General features: G+C 41.1%; 2 protein-coding genes across 2 annotated transcripts in view; one reads left to right on the top strand and one right to left on the bottom strand.

Moving 5' to 3' along the window:
- Positions 1–8,462, bottom strand: part of LOC113747731 (voltage-dependent L-type calcium channel subunit alpha-1D-like) — a 41,589-nt gene extending 33,127 nt beyond the window's left edge. Inside the window, exons 1-3 of the mRNA XM_027288569.1 lie at positions 8,230–8,462; positions 4,905–5,373; positions 4,271–4,376 (exon numbers count right to left, since the gene is read on the bottom strand). Coding sequence (XP_027144370.1) covers positions 4,271–4,376; positions 4,905–5,373; positions 8,230–8,263 — 609 coding nt within the window. The 5' untranslated portion in view covers positions 8,264–8,462. The remainder of the gene's footprint in view (positions 1–4,270; positions 4,377–4,904; positions 5,374–8,229) is intronic.
- Positions 8,463–9,312: 850 nt separating this feature from the next.
- dcp1a (decapping mRNA 1A) lies at positions 9,313–19,097 on the top strand. Its single transcript, XM_027288444.1, has 9 exons — positions 9,313–9,503; positions 9,828–9,868; positions 10,759–10,886; positions 13,564–13,630; positions 13,719–13,857; positions 14,257–14,352; positions 15,227–15,844; positions 16,004–16,225; positions 16,581–19,097. The coding sequence occupies exons 1-9, from the start codon at positions 9,372–9,374 to the stop codon at positions 16,659–16,661; spliced, it is 1,524 nt and encodes a 507-aa protein (XP_027144245.1). The 5' UTR covers positions 9,313–9,371; the 3' UTR covers positions 16,662–19,097.
- Positions 19,098–19,211: the final 114 nt, after the last annotated feature.

Below are 19,211 nucleotides of genomic sequence, written 5' to 3'. Positions count from 1 at the left end.
ATGTGATCACAGAATTTGATTCATAGTTACATTTCGTTCAGTCCATAATTGCGTCCTTGCAGGTGCATGTTTAGCAGCCATTCAGTGTAGTTATGAGTTAAATTAAAGGGCCAGTGTGTGAGATTTTAGGGGGTCTATTAACAGAAATGACTAAAATGAAATTAACACGGTGTGTTTTTCAGTGTATAATCAGTTGAAGATAAGAACGGTTGCGTTTTATATCTACAGGTGTGATGGGACCTCTTCTACCATGTGTAGAGCAGAACAGACAAACTAAACACTAGCTCTATAGATAAAGTGTTTTTTCACATGTTTCAGCCACAGTCCTCTATGCGAAGAAGTGGAAGGAGGGTGCACGTACACAAAGAAATATAACAAAAAAGCTCTAGGGACTAATAAACAATACACAAAATGACGTTTGAATGAATTACAGTAACCAAAAGCGAGGTGCACTCATCACAGGTTCCAGCTGCCCTGAACTGCGGACACACAAACTTTTAAAATGCAGCTGGGGTTGATTGAGGACTCCCAATTGACAAACCACAGCCAACCAAACGGTAGCCAGCGGCAGCCGTAACAATATATATATGAGTACAGTATTTCTATAGAGGCCATAATACACAGTCCTTCTCATGCTCTACATCATTCAAGTTGGGAACAGGGATTGTCTTTCTCACCATAGTAGTATTTCCACAACTTTTGCTTCATCCTTTTTAGAGAGTGTGTAGGTGTTGTTGATCGGCTCCTTCAGGATGGGAAAGAGGAAGGCAGCTGCAGCTAAATAAGTCTCATGTGAACAGAGCCATGAAAATGTATTATTGTGTTTCCTGTTGTCCCATTATATGCACCTCAAATGAATATAATACATTTTCCACTTTGGCATGTCTGCTCCATTATAGTTAATGGTGGATTTTTCTGCTTGTTCAATTAGATTTCATGGTACATCTTTTAAATGGACATACGTGATGTTTTTGCAGGTTTTAACTATTTAACATGGAATGCAGATAGTTAACATTACTTAGCTCCCAAATGGATTACAACACAGAGAAAATCTGAACATGGACATAACAATATCAAAATGTCCACTTAGTTTACCAAGGTTTATCACGCTCTTACTTTCATGTTGCAAATTTCAGTATTAAGTAGTATTCATCATTGAAAAAAAAGATAAAAATAGTTGGACGGTTTGGAAGTGTTGAAGAAATGTTGCATTCAACAAGTAGGACATATCACTAGAGCTCTTGTGAGTCAAGTGAAGCAATATCACTGCTTGTCTGTGGAATCATGTATTTGAGTGAATGCGTGCAACCGTGCAGAGCTGTGTGTGAGGAGAGACGAGGTCGAGGGATTAAGCTGGGCTGTGGATTAGTCAGTTAATGAGTGGAGAGGGAAGAGAGAGAGAGGGGGCAAGAGAGAGATGGATGGTTGGAGAGATGTAGGGCGAGTGCTACAAGTGTACATTCTATCTATCTATCTATCATCTATCTATCTATCTATCTATCTCATCTATCTATCTATCTATCTATCTATCTATCTATCTATCTATCTATCTATCTATCTATCTATCTATCTATCTTATCTATCTATCTATCTATCTGGAATATGTTCAATGTGTTCAAACAAACAGCAGAACATATTGCACATGAATCACATGCTAGAATAGACATCAGAAGTCACACCAAATCTGACACACAAGCAGCAATTTGAAATCGATCGGCTTGTGTGAATTTTTCTTCTTTCTGTTTTGTTTTGTTGGTCGCTCACACTGTGTCCCGCACTCTCTTCTCGTCCTCCATTACCTTCAGATTACTAACTCTGTCTTTCTGTCTAGTTAACTGCCCGCAGTCTCTTCCTACGCTTTCCATTCTTGTTTTCCCCTGTTTTCTCTCCTCTGTCAGTTCCTCTTTTTCTCAATTTAACACACCCCACCGCCTCCCCCCCCACCACCCTCCCATTGATACTCTAACACTGTGTGGATGTCTTGTCAAGGAATATGTTTTAATAAATGTTCAAAAAAAAAATCATATAAAAGATCAACAACACTGACACACTGACACTTGCATCAAATTAAGATGATTAGACATCTCATCTCTAAAAACAATGTTACCTGTGACTCTTACACCACAGAAAAGCAAGAAGCTGCACAAACATTCACACTTTCTCTTTCATGCAAAGACACACATACTGTACAGTGAGTGATGAGCGTAGACTTGGACGGCATGAATAATCCCCATCTGTTGAGGGAACATGCTACGTTTCTCTGTGTCCGTCTCTCACTCGCTCACTCTACACCCGTGTAGACACACAACACACACACACACACACACATAGACGCACACACAATCCCCTGTGAAGCTAAGGAGGTCCCTTGCCAGCCTCAGAGAAAAAAGCAAATGTTTGTACTAAATGAAAAAGTCCTCTGAGGGCACTGCTAGACTTAGAGGATTAAACTAATACCCAAAAAACTAAACTGCTCTTTTGGTAATAAAATCTGAGGTAGAAAGATTTTTTTTAACTAAAAATAAATAAATTTACAAGAGCAGAAGCTTTCTTTGTAGACATTTTTGCTTTTTGCATCCTAGTCTAGTTCTGTTCTGACAACAAATAAACTTTAGTAAGAAAATGCAGCTTTTAGGGTTAAAGCTAACTTTGGTTAAAGGATCTTATTGTCATGATAAAAAAAAGTTGTTATGGACAGGGAACACTGGTGGTCATGGTGAAAGAAACCCAGTGTTGTGTTGTCGGTTGCCTCTCCTACAACAAAGTCCCACATTCGGTTGACCCAACACCTCCTCCCTCTGCAGAACTTGTGGCTCTATAATAATGTATAATGCCATGTACCTGTCAGACCACAATAATGAACCGCCATGGGGCAGTCAGCCACTAAGTTTTAATTCTGAGTTGGAGATATTGCAAATTTCTGACAGCTGTGAGATCATCCTTATAACAAAAAATAAATGCAAAGGTGTAAACAAGCTAGTGGCAAAAAAAAGTTGCAATGCTAGTTTAATTTTAATAAAATCAAATTAAGAAAGAAAGTATTTGTACCATTTGTTTTTACCTGGTTTAACTTGTTGTACATCTATAGATATGTAACACAATGGATATAGCTAATTCTGGGTGTTCAAATGATCTTGAAATAATGTGTGAACATGTCCGAGTCAGGACAATTGGAGGTTTTCTACATTGTGCCAACACTGTGTGAATACAGCCTAAAACCAGAACAACAAGCTAAAGGTTCCTGATTTTAAGAAGAAATTCAAACAAATCACAACATATTTTCAACAAGTTATTTGACTGTAAAACATAATCAGATCTGTGTTAGATTCACACATTGCATTGTATTTACTAGTAATTATTAGTTTCTGGTTTGATGCTGTCAAATTACACTGTAAGTATGGACACACTAGTTTTCATCTCTCACTGCCTCGCCGTCTTTCCACCTCAGAGATGCTCTCGCTCCACAGGAAAGCTGCTGTGTACAACGCAGATGTGCTGGCCCCACTGAGTGTGTATTTGTGCATGTGCACCAGTATTTGTGTGTGTGTGTGTGTGTGTGTGTGTGTGTGTGTGTGTGTGTGTGTGTGTGTGTGTGTGTGTGTGTCAACAAAACAATGAAACCCAACACATCCATCCAAACATGCCGGGAAAGCCCTTTGACGCAACTCACATGTCAAGCCGATCACACTCATGCAAAGGTGTTGTGTCTGGCTTTTGTGTGTAATCTGGCTGATGACAAAGAGTGGCACAAGCATCTAGTAGTACAGCAAAAAAAACAATCTTTAACCTTTGCTGCACATTCAGCAGGCAATATCTTCAGAGCCAGAGTCAGTTATGTCATTACGTTGAAGTTGAGTCAAAAATCTAAAAATTGAATATCGCAAAACTTGGGCATTGCAACCAAAATTATCTGCATTGATCCATACCGTTATGGTCATGTAACGTAAAGTATGCTCATTGATACTTTTGGTGAACTGAAACTTTAAGATTTGTTAAGTGACTTTTTCCTGATTTTAATGCAAAAAAGTGTATTCTCTCTTTTATTCAAACAAATGCAGGTGCTGTCACATGCAACATCACTTCACTTGTTACTTCTTGTTACTTGTTAACCCTTCCATATCTGTCACACACTATATCCTGCTGTTATGTACTTTAGGGATATATAAATGGCAATACAGTGTAAAAATTGATGTGCAATATATTTCAGCAAACCCCAGTTTATCTTGTACATCAACTAGCCTTGTTTCTGTATTTTCCAAGTGCCACTCACCAGCTCTTGGTTAGTAGAGTTGGAGTCGTCTCCGGGAAAAGGGATGTAGATGGCTAAGGCCACACAATTGGCAAAAATAGACAGCAGTATAAAGATATCAAATGGTCTGGAAAGAGACACAAAGTGTTAAGGAAGACAGTTATTTCAAAGAGAGACATTTAAAAATTAAGATAATGGTATCAGGGTTTTGGAGGTTTCTGCATCATAACAGGTTATGATAACTTCATTTAAGTTCTCATTTATATTGTCCTTGTTTTCTCTCTCTCTCTCTCTCTGTCTTTCTCACTGTGGTAGAAAAAAAGCATGAAAAACTAATGTGTAAGTTAATGAAATAACTGAACGTATATAATACGGCTTTGGTAGATTCAAACATAGAATAAAAATAGAAAAAAACATCTTTGTTTTTCACTGCCAGTCATCTTGTAGCCTATAGGACATTTCTATTGTAACACTGAAGTTATGGTCCATGTGTTTCAAGTTATACATTCATTTATTAACCCACCACCACTTCCAACCATTCATTCAATAATATATGAAGCAATCTATCCAGGCAAACAAACCAAATCCATCCAGACACCCAAACATCTGTCGTCCATCCATTAAAGCAGAGCCTCTTCTCTGGTCTAAAGGATACTTCCACTCCACCAGGCTGATGCAGGCCCTGCGAATGGGGTTGTTGAGGGTGAGGCAGAACAGAGCTCTGGGTGGCCTGCTGTTGGTAGATCCTCCCTGCTTTTTGCTTTTGGCGTACTGCTGCCTTTTCCTCTGCGCAAGTGAGCCCACAGGAGGTGGCCCAGTGGTGCAAACCGAGGGCCGTGAACTCATGTCGGGCTTTGCACCATCACCCTGTGCTTGGCGAGCTGCGCTAATGGCAGCATGCCAAGCGAGAACCGGGCTGACACCAGTGCCAGTGCCACCTGGGCCCTGAATGCCGCTGTTGGCCCCAAGGAGGCCAAAAGAGGAGCCAACGGGTTTACCGGTGCAGGGCGGGGCCTGCAGGGGCTCTGGTGGATGGAGCTGGTGCAGACGGGTGTGGCTTTCTGACCAGAGCGCCGAGGTGTCATTGGAGGAAGAGGTCCTTCTGTTGCTGGCATACTGTGCCCCTGGAGGGACAGGGTGGGAAACAAGACAAAATGATTATAATATTTTGAGGCTGAGTGTGATTAAAAACAAAAACGTCTGCAAACAGCATATTACCTATGCAACAGCTGACCCGGCATCAGAACATTTCAAGAAAAAAATAGCTATAGCAGCTGTCTGGCATTGTGTTGTTTTTGAGGCAACCACTAGGGGGTACCAAAATGTTTACACATAACAGCTTTAACATTAACAATGCCAAACTATTCATGTCAATTACCACAGGCCTAATGTTTCTATACCAAATACATAATACAATAATTATATGTCTATCCAAAAATGTTCATTATATGTAACTGGAAAATATAAAACTCACTACCATAACACAAAGGAGTAATAAATAATATTAGGTAACTTCATCTTGTGCTTTTTACAACAAAGGGGAAAGAGAAGCAAAGAAACACACATTGGTGATACAGAGATCCCACTTGCCGCAAGTTAAAGAATGATCTGTATTTCAATTTAAAATGTTTCTAGGAGCAGAGACATGCCCGGATTTTATATGAGCAAACTGTAAAATTATAAAGAGCTTCAATCATGGGACTTAATGTACTCATTTTGTGATTTATGCAGACCAAATATATGTAAATGTGTTATATTACTGCCTATACAGCTTTAATATATGCTTAAAAATGCACACAACTGTCCACCAGGCCAAAGGAAGATTAAAGCGGAACTTTGAGATGTAGAAATATACTGGGCAGAAAACTGAGAAGAAAAGGAAGAAGAGAGGATGAGAAGGAGGAGGAGGAGGAGGAGGATTGGATTGAAGGGAGTGACGAAGAGACACAAAGAGAGAGAAAGAGTAGGACAGTCTGCATGAATTACAGAGATAGTGAGAGTCATTAAAATCAATGCAAACCACGAGTGACAAAGACAGTGCCCTTGAAACAGTTCACTGTAACTCTACAGCAGAATCACATCAGGATGAGCGTCATCCAACTAAAACAGAACTCACACTGAGAAGATGAAATCAAAACCACTGACTGTCCATCAGAAAAACATCATAACTAACTAAACTGATGAATGAAGCTCCTCGTGAATAATGCATGAATAAATCCAGCACAGAAAGATGGCACCGATTCTTGATTTTTAATCAAGTGATTGTATTCTATTAAGGTATTAATGTGTCAAAAGAAAGTCTCAACACAACCAGCTTCATTTGATTTTACCCTGATGCCAGGTGAGATATGTTTAGGTAAGATATTTAAACACAAATTTACTGAATGAGGAGGATATTAGTTCTACAGGACAGCTGATCCTCCTCATCACACATCATAATATCACTACAGGTGCAGAATAACAAGTGCAGTCTGTCATTTAATCATGATCACAACCTGTCTTGACATTTCTGGGATAATCTCAGCAGTAGCACACATCTGTCACAGGTTGCTGGATAACAACTGTTGACTCTCAGCTGCTGTTCTCGACTTTACTTGGTTACCTGTGGTGGCAACAGTGTCTGTTTGGACCACGTCTAATAACGGACCGGGATTTACTTGAAAAGTTGTTTTAGCAGTAGATGGATGGCGCACAAATCCAACGCATCCTCAACAAGCTGTCACATGGGTCCAAAATCACCAATTGACCGTAATATTACACCAAACATAGTCAACCATTTTTCGAAGAACAATTCGTTTCCAAATGGATTTGATGACTGCTGTCATAACAATTACGCAAGCCAAGAAAATGCACTTAATGCTCATTGTATGTACTAAAATAAGTTGGATATATTCCTAGAAGGAGACACGACTCGGATCATATAATCACATAGAATAAACAGACATCCAGAGAATAAACCAAACGAGCGCCCTCGCCCCCTCTCTCTCTCTCTCTCTCTCTCCCTCTCTCGCAGCGCTCCAACTCTCCTCCTGCGCTCCACGCACGGCTTTTTTTTTTTTTTTTTTTTTTTTCAGACTGTTCATCTGCTTCTTGCATCCTCGAATCCACATTGAAAAGATCCGTTTTAAATCCAACTCATTGTTGGAAAAAACATCCAAAAAGGTGTCGACGCGCGACGAGCCTGTGCCGAGCCGCTAACCTGAATTATAAAATGTTTTGCCAGCGCAAACCCTGAGGAGAGGAGCGCCAAACATTTTCGCCACATCCGGGTGCCTTGACTGCAGATTCACGGCGGATCCGAGAGGACGCGCTGACAGCAGCGCGGTCAATCCACTGCTGTCAATTATGCTCACTGTGGCTGTGGACGGTTCAGAGACAAGTTAGAGCCGCCACAGGCTGCAGGAAAAATGGAATCAAACTGGATGTGCACCTGTTGCTGCCCACGAAACGTCAGACGCGCGTCTCAGCTTCAAAATGAAGTCTGGGTGGGATGCCAAATCTTTTCAGACAGACAACGCTCATGATTCATGATTTGAAAACATCAACAGCCATACAGTTGATGTTTTGTGAGACGAGAGATCAATCGTTATAAAAACTGGGGAGGTGACAGCAAACAGCCAGTGAAGCCAGTGAGAAGTCAGCCTGGAGATCAAGTTGCATAAATTGTATTAACAATGTTCTATGAATTAAGCAGCATGTGACACAAACACACAGAGACGCCCACCAGTTAAAGGCCTCATCCCTGAAAGTGTAGCCTGATTTATAACTCATTCACAACACAACATAACACGCACTGAATCTGCCCGATCTATATTTCTGTCCATGTTCAGGCTGATTTTAACCCATTCAGATCAGTGTCAATCTCTGTAGGTTACTCTGATTTTCATCATTTCTGGCCAGGAGGATAAACAGCCTGGCCTCATCCCATCCGCCCGGTTAAATCCCCAAAGACTGACTCTATTCCAGGTCGTTGGACTTACCCCTCAGGGGTCTTCCCCTTATAATGAACGGCATTCTGTCACCTGGCTCTTCTCTGGGGCCTCATCATAGCACCGTTTTCTGCTCTCACTCTGCGGCGATTCGAGAGGAAATGAGTTGTCGGGGCTGTGCTGGAAGGTTAACAGTGATTGGATTACCTGAGTGCGTAATCCTCCGATTATAATCCCTGCCCCAATGTTCCCTTCATAGAGGCAGGTGATGCAGGCAGCTGCACCCCAACTGGTCCAAGAGAAATGTTTGTTTTTCGAAGTTGATTTTAAAGTGTTCACTACAAATAATTACAATGAATATAAAACATTAGAGGCTCTTTCAGGATGTAGCCTACTGATTTTTAATTGTTCTGTTATATGTTGTTTCACCAGTGTGTGTGTTTTAGTGAGGTTTTGTAGAACTAAAAACTGCAGAAATCTTGTGAATTCATTGAAACAACTGATTAACTGTGAGTCAAACAACGTGTTTAGTAGATCCATAAAGGTTTCCAGATTAAAGACCACATGTCAGATTGGAATAAGTATTGCAGTGCAGCCATTTGGAATATAGAGCCTGTGTAAACTATAGATACTGTCATGATCTTTCCTGTAGACACGTGATCTTTAATTATAAGAAAAAATATATAATCTTTATTTTGTTACAGTGTGTAATATTCATCAGACCCATCTCTAGTTTCTATTGTCCTTTTAATCAGCCCCAAGTTATGTAACTTATTTTTCTTTGGTTTAATTAAACGTGTTATTTAAAAAGCACACACAGAGAAGTAAAGTAATCATACAATATACATTATTTTGCCAAATTATTGTCAGTTGTTTGCACCAAAGACGATTTTTGTCATCACGTGTTTGTTTGTTTTTGTCCTTAATTATTATTTATTTATTTGCAATATTAAGCAGTTTGATTTTAGGGAGCACACTGGCTGAAGCTAAACTCATAAGGCTGACTAGAAACATTTCGTTACACTCTAACAAATTATGAATGACCTAATTTAGGTTCCGGATTAATCTGTGCGGATTAAATAAATAAATCTCTCGGAAACTTTCTTTGCTGCAGCTGTTTTTTCGGGAGGGACAGCGGAAGTTATAAGTGTCCGCCGAAATCCGTCCGTGCGGGAGCAACAATCACATCCAAGATGGAGAGCGTGAACGCCGGACACATGATGAGCTTAGCGGCTCTCCAGAGACAGGACCCGTACATAAACAAACTGCTCGACGTTACCGGACAGGTGGCTCTTTACAACTTCAACTCCAAAGCCAATGAATGGGTACGTGTGTCAGAAACACCGGAAACTGTCTCGTGGGGAGCCGTGCTAAGTGTTCACTTAGCATGCTAATGCTAACTCCTCGTTAAAAAAACAAAAAACAAAAAAACATTCAAACAAAAATAAATGTTAATATTTGTCAAACTGTAACTTATACACATGTATCCACAGACATGCTGTTTAGATACGAGTGCCACTGTGTTCTTGTTTGTGTTAGTTTCCGGTAATAAGTTAGCGTTAGCTCGGCTAATATAAACTGTGTATTGACGCTGTTGTTGTTGTTGTTGTTGTTGTTGTTGTTGTTTAATGTCACTTTTATGGTTTCAGGAGAAGACAGAAATCGAGGGCACCCTGTTTGTTTATTCGAGGTAAGCACGTGAAGTGTTTTCAAACGAGTCACCGTGAAGGTTGTTTACTCGAGCTACGTTTGTTTGTTTGTTTGTTTGTTTGTCGAAGTGTGCGCACGTGCGTAGGCCGCAGTCTTTGTAAACAAACATTCACGTCGCCCCTTTTTCAGACTTGAGACTTGATACGTCTTTGTGCACAGTGTTTTTTTATTAGACCTTACAACGTGAATCCAGGGCGATTGAGAAAGCGATTAAAATATGAGTTATAGATCAGACCTTTAAGTTGTTTATTGCACTCAACTATAGATCCAGGTGAAACCAGGTAATGATTTATGTATGCGGATCAGTTTCTCTGGCTCTTGGTCAAACTAAATAAGCAACTTCAAGATATCGGCTCTGGCATCTGATGTCATTGTTTTTGAACTTTTAAAATGATCCATCAGCTGATTATAGAACTAATAAATCGATTTTCTGTCAGCTACCAAAAATAAATAATAATACTTTTTTTAAAAGGTCCACTGTGTCAGATTTAAGGGGCTCTATTTACTGCTCACTTATCAAACATAAGCAAACATTGAATATGTTTTCATTTTGCATAGACCTAATACTAATTTAGCTCGAGGCTGTGGGTCTGTTTCTACAGTAGCCCAGAGCAGACACTAAACACTGGCTCCAAGTCCATGATAACTCATGTTGGAAGGAGAGGGCAAGGTGACAGGGTCGTAATCAGTAACTGCACTGCTAGACACACACACACACACACACACACCTTTAAGTGACATATTAACATAAGAAGTTTGCTGGTGCTTGTTCACAAAAGACAAAGTAAGATTTCACACAGAGAGGCGATGGTTAGGCTTTGCACTGCCTGAGTATTATTTTACAGTCTTTGTAATCTCTGTTCGTCTAAGGTCTGCCTCGCCTCACCATGGCTTCACCATCATGAACCGACTGAGCACAGAGAACCTGGTGGAGCCGATCAACAAAGACCTCGAGTTCCAGCTGCAGGATCCTTTCCTGCTCTACAGGAACGGCAACTGTGAGTATTCTTGTTTAATAGAAGCTAAAACAGTAGATATCATATGAAGTACAGACATATTTCTGTGTCGGGAGATGAGATTATTATTCAGTGCCTGGGGTCTAATATTTTTCTTGAGTGTCGTTAAAGGGATCAAATCATCATTAGCCACGGGTATAATATATCATGAAAACACTGTCAAATAAATGTATACACTGTGCATGCTTGGCACGTAGACAGCTGTATAGATTTAGAAGCATTCACACACACGTACACATTAAATGAAAGAGAAAATAATGGTACCTCTGAAAATGCCGAACAGATACCTCCCCACCGTTCTCTGGAACATTTTTTTCCCCTTTTGCTTGAAGTCATTTTGGCTCCTTGGAATCTCATTTAGCAAGAAAACTTCTTCTGAAGAGCTTTCTCCCCTCATGACCTGGCAGACGGCAACAGTTCCAGCTTGGTTTGGCCACAATTGATATCACGCTGCATTGGGACGACAGCCAAAAATTGATTTATGGGTCTCACTCCTTCTTGATGTTTTTTTTTGGATCATTTAATTGTGCTTTATCCAGTGAAGTGCCAATGCTGCAATCAAACTCCTATAAGCCTAATGGGAAGAGTTCAAAAGGAAGTAAGGTGAAAAAAAATAAATAAAAGGAGAAGTGGTAAAATTCCTCAAATCTTCAGAAAGTAACTGACGGCGCTCCCACCGAGGTAATCTATTAGAAGTCTGAACAGGAGTTTCATCAAGGCAATGAACAAGGAATTAGACTGTTTTCCCATTTGTTTGCTAATGAGAAAAAACAACATGGCCAGGGTCAACGTCAAAGTAGACTGCTCCCCCTTTGGACTCGGTATGCCCATCAGCCTGGCTGGTATGGACGACATGATGTAGTTTCTTGTTAGACTTCAGGCCAGAGCACCTCCTCCGGAAGCTTCACTGGAGTCCAAGTGCTGTCTGTAGCATCTTAAATCTTCAGAGTGAGTTGAGTTGCAGACAGATGAAATGCAAAGTAAAACAGGAGACACTTCCACACTGCTGCTCACAGTCCACTCTAGAGGAGTGGTCAGAGTAAAAAGCTTTCTCTGACGTGTCCTCTGCTGTTTGTTTTTTTTATGCCATCAGTTGATTTCGTCTGCTCTCACTCAGGTTTGTTGAGTCTGTCTGTCCTCTTCAGTATTGTAACTTCCTGAGGATCCGTGGTAGTGCTCAGTTCTCCTGTGTAAGTGTGGTCGCTGTGCTTTAGATTGAGGGTCTCTGATATATAGGGTGAGAGAATCTTTGAGAGGGTTGTCAGACTCCTCCTGCTGCTGTGAATTTGGAGGAATAAAGAAGGAATGACGAGGCTGAGCGCGACAAAGTCCAAAGTTTGAAGAGCCAAGAGTCTAACACAGAGCCTCTTAGAGTAGTAGTGAACTCACCGCCTGAGTCTGATGAGTGTACTCAGACTTAGAGTGTTGTTTAGAGAAACCGGTGTACTTTGACACACACACACAGACACCTGTTTACACCTCGACATATTCCCCTTGGTAGCAGTGGATGCTGCAGGGAGACAAACAGAGCGGTTGCTTGGATACCATAGCCTCTTGAGGGACCTTGAAGATGTCTGTGTTTCATCACACACAAATGACACACAAGCCATGTTAAATTAACTCGTTATTGTTGCAGTAAAACATGCTGACATTGTTTATTTTACATTTTGTTGTCAGTTTCCGGTGGGTGACGGTAAATGTGGTGTCTGGTGTCTGGAAAGTTTCCTTTAGTGAGCTCATTAAAGTGTTGAGGTACTTATGCATAGTCATAGTGTTACCTAGAAGTCCTGGCACAGAACTTCTGTCTGTCTGGCCCCATTTAAAAAAAATAAAAAAAAAACACAACTATCCCTTTTCACTTTTTTTTCACCTAAAAATGTCTTACTGTATCATAGCTGATGACGTTTCACCATTAAGTGTTAAAATGTCCTTATACAGGCATGTGTTACCTCACAACCTCCAATGAACAGCGCCTGGCTCTGCCACCCGCTTGCTCCAGGCAATCCAGACTCCTCTCGTCTGTTGTTCCACGTTGGTGGAATGTGCTACCAGTTCCTACCAGACCAGGGGCGCCATTTTGTACCTCTGAAAATAAAGACTCCTGAAGACGAGCTCTTCAGAGCATACCTCCTCTCCTAACACTACCAACAAGTGGACATGCTAAATCTACCCCTCTAGTACTGTCGCAGTACTTATTGCTGTACTAACATGTCCTTCTCTCACTGCGCCTTGATTGTTTCCCTTTTTGTAAGTCAAAACAGTAAAACAGTCACCCGATTGTGTAGCAAAGATCGAAAACTCTGTTCATTCACAGATGCACTCTTTGCAGTGATTTGTGGCTTTAGTAGAATTAATTATTGATCGTTAAAATTACACAAAATAGAACTGACAGCTTCATAGAGCACCTGGGCTGGGTGCCCAGTTGATATTGTGCATTGACACTGACAGTGATAAATGGTAGGCGGTGGGCCTCGTATTATCTGATATTGACTTTCAGTCTAAATGTATTTTTGTGTCACAAACTGTTCACACTACATTCATAATTCCAAACAAATGTAAAACCTTATTTTAAAACCTTTTTATGTGCACAGCGTTTTGTCTTGTGTCATGTTGCTTCCTCTACATGATGTAATATACAATATTTGTGTTTCTCTTGCAGTGGGTATCTACAGTATTTGGTTCTATGATAAGAGAGACTGTCAACGCATCGCTCAGCTGATGGTCAAGTAAGTTTCGAAGAAGTTCTGCTTTCATCACAAGGAGTATGTGAATTAAAATAACAGACTCTATGTGACACTTTAACTCTCCCTCCAGGATTGTGAAACAAGAAGCAGACCATGCCCAGCGAGAGTCACCGGAGAGGGCAGAGCCACGGAGGACTAACGGTGTCACAGAAACACGACCCATCGACATCCTGGAACTGCTCAGCAAAGCCAAGGAGGAGTACCAGAGAGTGAGTAAACGCACACAAACAGAACATGTTGTTTAGGTTAGTATTTTGAATACTGATGCTTCTTACCAATAAAATACTTTTTTTTTTTATTGCAGAATATATATATACACAAAAACATGAATTTAGATGACAGACTGTACATGGTCTGTGCAACACCAACACAGAATCTGAGGAATAAATCCTGGATGTTCTTTTTAGTCCACCCATAACTCATAATCACTCAAACACTTTCACAGGTCTGACTCAGCAGGTACATACTCATGAGTCACCCACAGGCATATCTGAGATAACAGTGTAACTACATCCAGTCTATATATTTATGTTAGATCTTTTTTTTTTTTTTGAAGATTGACTGTACCATTTCATTTCTGTGTGTTTGATTGTGTGTGTGTGATGCAGGCTCAGACAGGTGAAGCAGATGTGTGTGCAGAGCTTAATATGAAAGCAGCGATCAGCGCCACAGAGCATATGCACAGCACACCACAACCTGAAAAGGTACGTACACTTATATTTTGAGTGTTGTAGTCCTGTTAACTCCTACATATCGAGACTGTGGAGGAGGACAAAGAGAAGGTGCATGTTTTCATCTCAGCTGTCACAGTCACCCAATGTATGGTTGAACATTTGGCAGCAGAGAGCTGCTGACAGTGTTGGTCATTTTGCAAACAGGCAGCCAGAGACAAATCATCCAAACCAAGTCACTGCTGCTGGTGTAATTATTTTACCTCCAGGGTTTATACAAGGCAGAGGGCTTATTTAAACAAATCTTTGATCATGTTTTTCAAATAACCAGTGAATTGCTTCACGCATGTCCCCATCACAAATTCAACGTGGTGTCTTCAGATTGCTGGTTTTGTCCAGCCAACAGCCCCAAAACTATAAACACACCCCCAAATTCTAGCTGTCTCTCTCAGCATTTAAAAAAATCAGCAGAGACCTGCACAGGACGACAGGTACAGCATTCTGGTAGTCCAGTTGATCTAACCAGCCATGAGCAGCTGCTAAGAGACTCTCATGCTGGAAATAGAGTCCACTAGAGGTTTGACAGCTAAACTACGAGCTGAGAGGCTAACTCTCCCAGTATGTGTGTACGTTTGTGTTGCGTGGAGTGTCAGCACATGGGATCATCATCAAGGATGCAGTCTGGTGATGTCATGATGTGAATTAGTACCAAACAAGTGACTATGTCAGTACTGGCCTTGGGTTCAGGTGATTTAAAACCAGAGGAGTAGTATCGCCATACATGTACTGTGTGCATTACTACTTTAATGGTATTCTAATTACAGTTAATATAAAAGGGAGAATATCAGTAAACCCTCACATTCAGCAGTACTCACACGTTTTCTTTTATGTTGTTTTCACCCACCAGAGTTCTCACACGATGGTGAAGCAGATCACAGTTGAGGAACTCTTTGGCTCATCCCTCCCTAAGGACCCCCCTCTGCCCACCATGCCCACACAGAACACCACCACTGCTTCTAGTGACTCCTCCTCTGCTTACCTCCAGAGGCAATCTTTTCCCGCTCCAGCCCACCAGAACCCACTCCTCCCTCCCCGTATAGCAGGTCAAGATCCCGGTTCAAATCAGCGGCACCAAGCCCCTGGCCTCCTCCCAGCTCCATACACGCTACACCCAAACCCTGTATTCCAGTCAGTGGTCCCCAAGTCAGACCCCCAACCTCTGTGCTCGCTGTCCCCTCTCATGGTGCCTCCAGCTGCCTCAGAGCCTCGCGCTGCTCCTCCCAGTCCTGCAGCACCGTCTGCAGCTCCTGCAGCCTATTTGGGACAGGAGATACTCAACACACTCAAACCTGCAGCGCCACCTGTGAGTTCGGACATCCACAAACCCATCCTTGCACCTAACTTCCTGCCCAGCACATTGTTCCCACCTCACAGCTTCCGAGAGCCCATGGGGAAACCTCTTCTCCAGCACGCCAAGGAGATGGAGGTTTTCTCTCAGCCTCCAAACCTAATCAAACCAATGTCTGTAAGTTCAACGCCTTTTATTATCAGCTGTTTTTGTCATGTGATAAGTGTCTTTTTTTTCCTCACATATACTTTTATACAACACTATGTACGCTCATAATCCAGCATGTTGTTCATTCTTGTCATTTCTTGTTCCTTGTCTTTCCTTTTCTATTCTCAGGCTGTCCCAATGAGTCCAGGTCTTGCTGTTCAAGGGTCGGAGATTTCTGTGCTTCTCTCCCCCAGCGCCTTCCAGCAGTCAGTCAACAAGACAACAGCAGCAGCATCAGTGGTCCCTCCTGCCCCCTCCGAGCCCTCCTCAACCTCTGTAGGAGCTGTAGAGCTTCCACGAACCCCCTGCAGCAAAACACAGCTACAGGAGACCCTGATTCACCTTATTAAGGTACAGCATGGGCGTAAAATACACAAAAGCAGTCCTGATAGCACATCGCAAAACAGCCTCTGCTCCCTGGGTATTATTTTCAAACACAAACCCAGTGCCCCAGCTTGTGTTCAGGGTGTCATATTCACAAAAAGGCAAGCAAGAATCCTTTTTTGGGACGTACTTCACATACCAGGTTTATGTAGTTGTTTGGAATTGTGAATCAGTAGTTTTTTTTTTTAATTACACCTTTCTGAAAAATAATTCAGAGATATTAACAGTTTTACAATTTGTGTGTTTCCATTGAAAAGAAACAAAGAAACACACTCCGGTGTAGTTTGTTCACCCCTCTCTCATTTACTTCTTCCCCGTCTAGAACGACCCAGAATTCCTCGGTGCCATTCACGACGCTTACCTGCAGAGTCTGTCCAAGGACTTTAGCAACATGAAGCTATAGTCCACTTCCTCTCGGTGATGCGACCCCTTCATGACCTGTGAAGAATCCAGAAGTTAATGGGAGTTAAAGGAACAACAGCCTTTTGACACGCTGTGCACCGCAACTCTTCAGAGCTTTGTTCTGGGGGTTATTATTAGCATGCACTGCAATCCTCTGAGCCCGACTCAGAACCTTTTGAGTTCTCATCTAAATGCTGACGCCGTCCCGGCTACTTACGTTATCTTGGACTTGACTTTTTGTCTGCTTATATCAAACCAGAACTACTCTAGAAGAAAGATGAAACTTCTCAGCGTGGCCTTGAGTCTTCATTTTTACTTTATGAATAAAATCATATGGCCACATACTGGTAAAGTTTAGCTCTTGGTTTAATTCACTCGAGGACGGGACCACAGTGTGGATCTTCTGCGACCTCCAATCGTTTCACCTTTGACCCTGGGACAGACTATTTTGCCGCTTGAACATTGAGAATCACAGACACTGCTCCCGCTTCCTCTTCCTTTTAATGATGTCTCGTGTTTGGAGTTTGGGAGCAGTGATGACAGACTTGCACTCCTATTGCTCAATAAGAAAAAGACCACTGGGCTTCTGGGACCTCAGAACTGTTTTTGGGGTCTTCACAGACTAGAGACTCTGAACATGCGTTCAAAGTTTTTGTGGCATTTTGTGTTTATCACTGCCTCTTTAATGAGTAGATTGTTGAGGATTTTTTTTTCAACCCTTGTCCAAGGAAGATAAAGATCTTCTGTTACTGTTTTTGGAGAAGCACTTGCAGCTTAGAGCTCAAACTAAGAATCCGTTCCTCGCGGCTGCTTTTATAGCGTTATGTTAGAGACTGTGACATGTTCATAAAGACACACCGACGAACACACAAACCAGCTTTTTTTTGCTACCTTCCCTACATTTCTCCTCATCCCTGCCCTCCCTCTTCACCCCTTTGTCTTTCTCCTGGTCTGTGTCATTCATCTCTCCTCCACCAGCTGAGCTCACAGTACTTGATGTTCTTGGAGGGGAACGTGCAATAGACGACTGTCGCAACGCCTTTAGGGATACCAGCATTTTGGGTTATTTTAGGATGGTACCGCAGAGCTAAGTTTATCTGAACCTTTGGTTCTGCAACTGAACTCTAAATTAAATATGAGGGGGAAAAAACATACAAAAAATACTAAATTAATTTTGGATTATTGTTTAAATTCATTCCTTAAATATCAAATTGTTTAGAGGACTGATGTGCTTGTCATAGCTTCAATATGTTTCAAACCAGATGAGTTCATGCCATTAACTAATAATGAAAAAATAACTACCTCCATTCCTGTCTTATTTTTCCAGGTCACAGACACTTAAAGATAAAACAAATTAATGTAGGTATTTTTTGTTTTTTTTGCAGTAAAAGGCTACTGCAGCACAGAACTGTAAGCTCTGCAGTGGGAACAGGAAGAAGCACGTCTGTTTCCTCCTCATGTGCAACTCTGAGTGGCTGTCGATGCCGTTTATGAACAAAGAAAACCGATGTAATGTACAAATCCAAAAATTAGCTTTAAAGACAGGTTTATCATGTGGCGTGTGTGCAACACACACAACAGGTTACTGATTCATGAAGCCTGTTGGTCAGCACATACAACATCATTTAAACTAGGAATAAAGTAAAAGCATGAAAATTTAAGTTGTACAGTGATGTTTAATGTCAGTAGTCAGTACGTGGACGATCAGGCTACTTTTTCACAAGTTACCGCTCAGATACTCTATATAAGCAATCAGCATACCGAGTCATTTCAGATGGAAGTAGATGTTGAAAGTAGACGTTTTTCTTTACGTTTTGCAAACAACATAAATTTCAGAAATGACGACTCTTTTTTGCAGAAAATCATGTAACCAACGAAGAATTCTGAATTTCTGCAGAAATACACGTCTTGATTGTGATACCATGACTTTGCATTTGGTTCTGTTTGAATGTATTTGACGTTTACGTGTCAGCCTTGTTTTCTTCAGCGTCCTGCATATTTGTGTTAAACTCAGATTCGCATTATTTCAGTATCAGCTGTTAACAATGTTTTTCTTCCCTGCCCCTTTTATTTTATTTTTTATTTTGCCATGGGAAATAATAATGGGGAAAAAAAGGACACCTCTGCAGCCAGGTATCAGATCATTTATTCACAGCCCTGTTTATAATTATTCATTTTAGAGGTCATCTTGCCGACACTTCTGCCATGTGTTGGTTGAATAAACACACAGGAAGAATGATGAATGACATGTAGTTTTTTAATCCGGCTCACATATTTAAGATTTTAAGGTTATTTTACGCTTTGAAATAATTTATCTTATTGGCCAGAGATTTGATTTTGGGAGTCTTTGCAAATTAGATTAATTTTCTAAGATTGTTGTCACTGTGCATAATTTGGTTTATTATGACTATTTTGTAATATTAAAGATTTGAAAATAGGGTTGTCTGTTTTTGTTTGCTGCTGTGAGGCGCCACTGTGTTTGATTCAGCTGTGAAAAAATTAGACTAAACAGGAGTGCGATTTTTGTTTTGGCGATTTTGTGCCTCGACAT

The sequence above is a fragment of the Larimichthys crocea genome, chromosome XV, assembly GCF_000972845.2.
Source record: "Larimichthys crocea isolate SSNF chromosome XV, L_crocea_2.0, whole genome shotgun sequence".
Lineage (NCBI taxonomy): Eukaryota > Metazoa > Chordata > Actinopteri > Sciaenidae > Larimichthys > Larimichthys crocea.
This window is presented reverse-complemented; position numbering and strand designations above follow the sequence as displayed.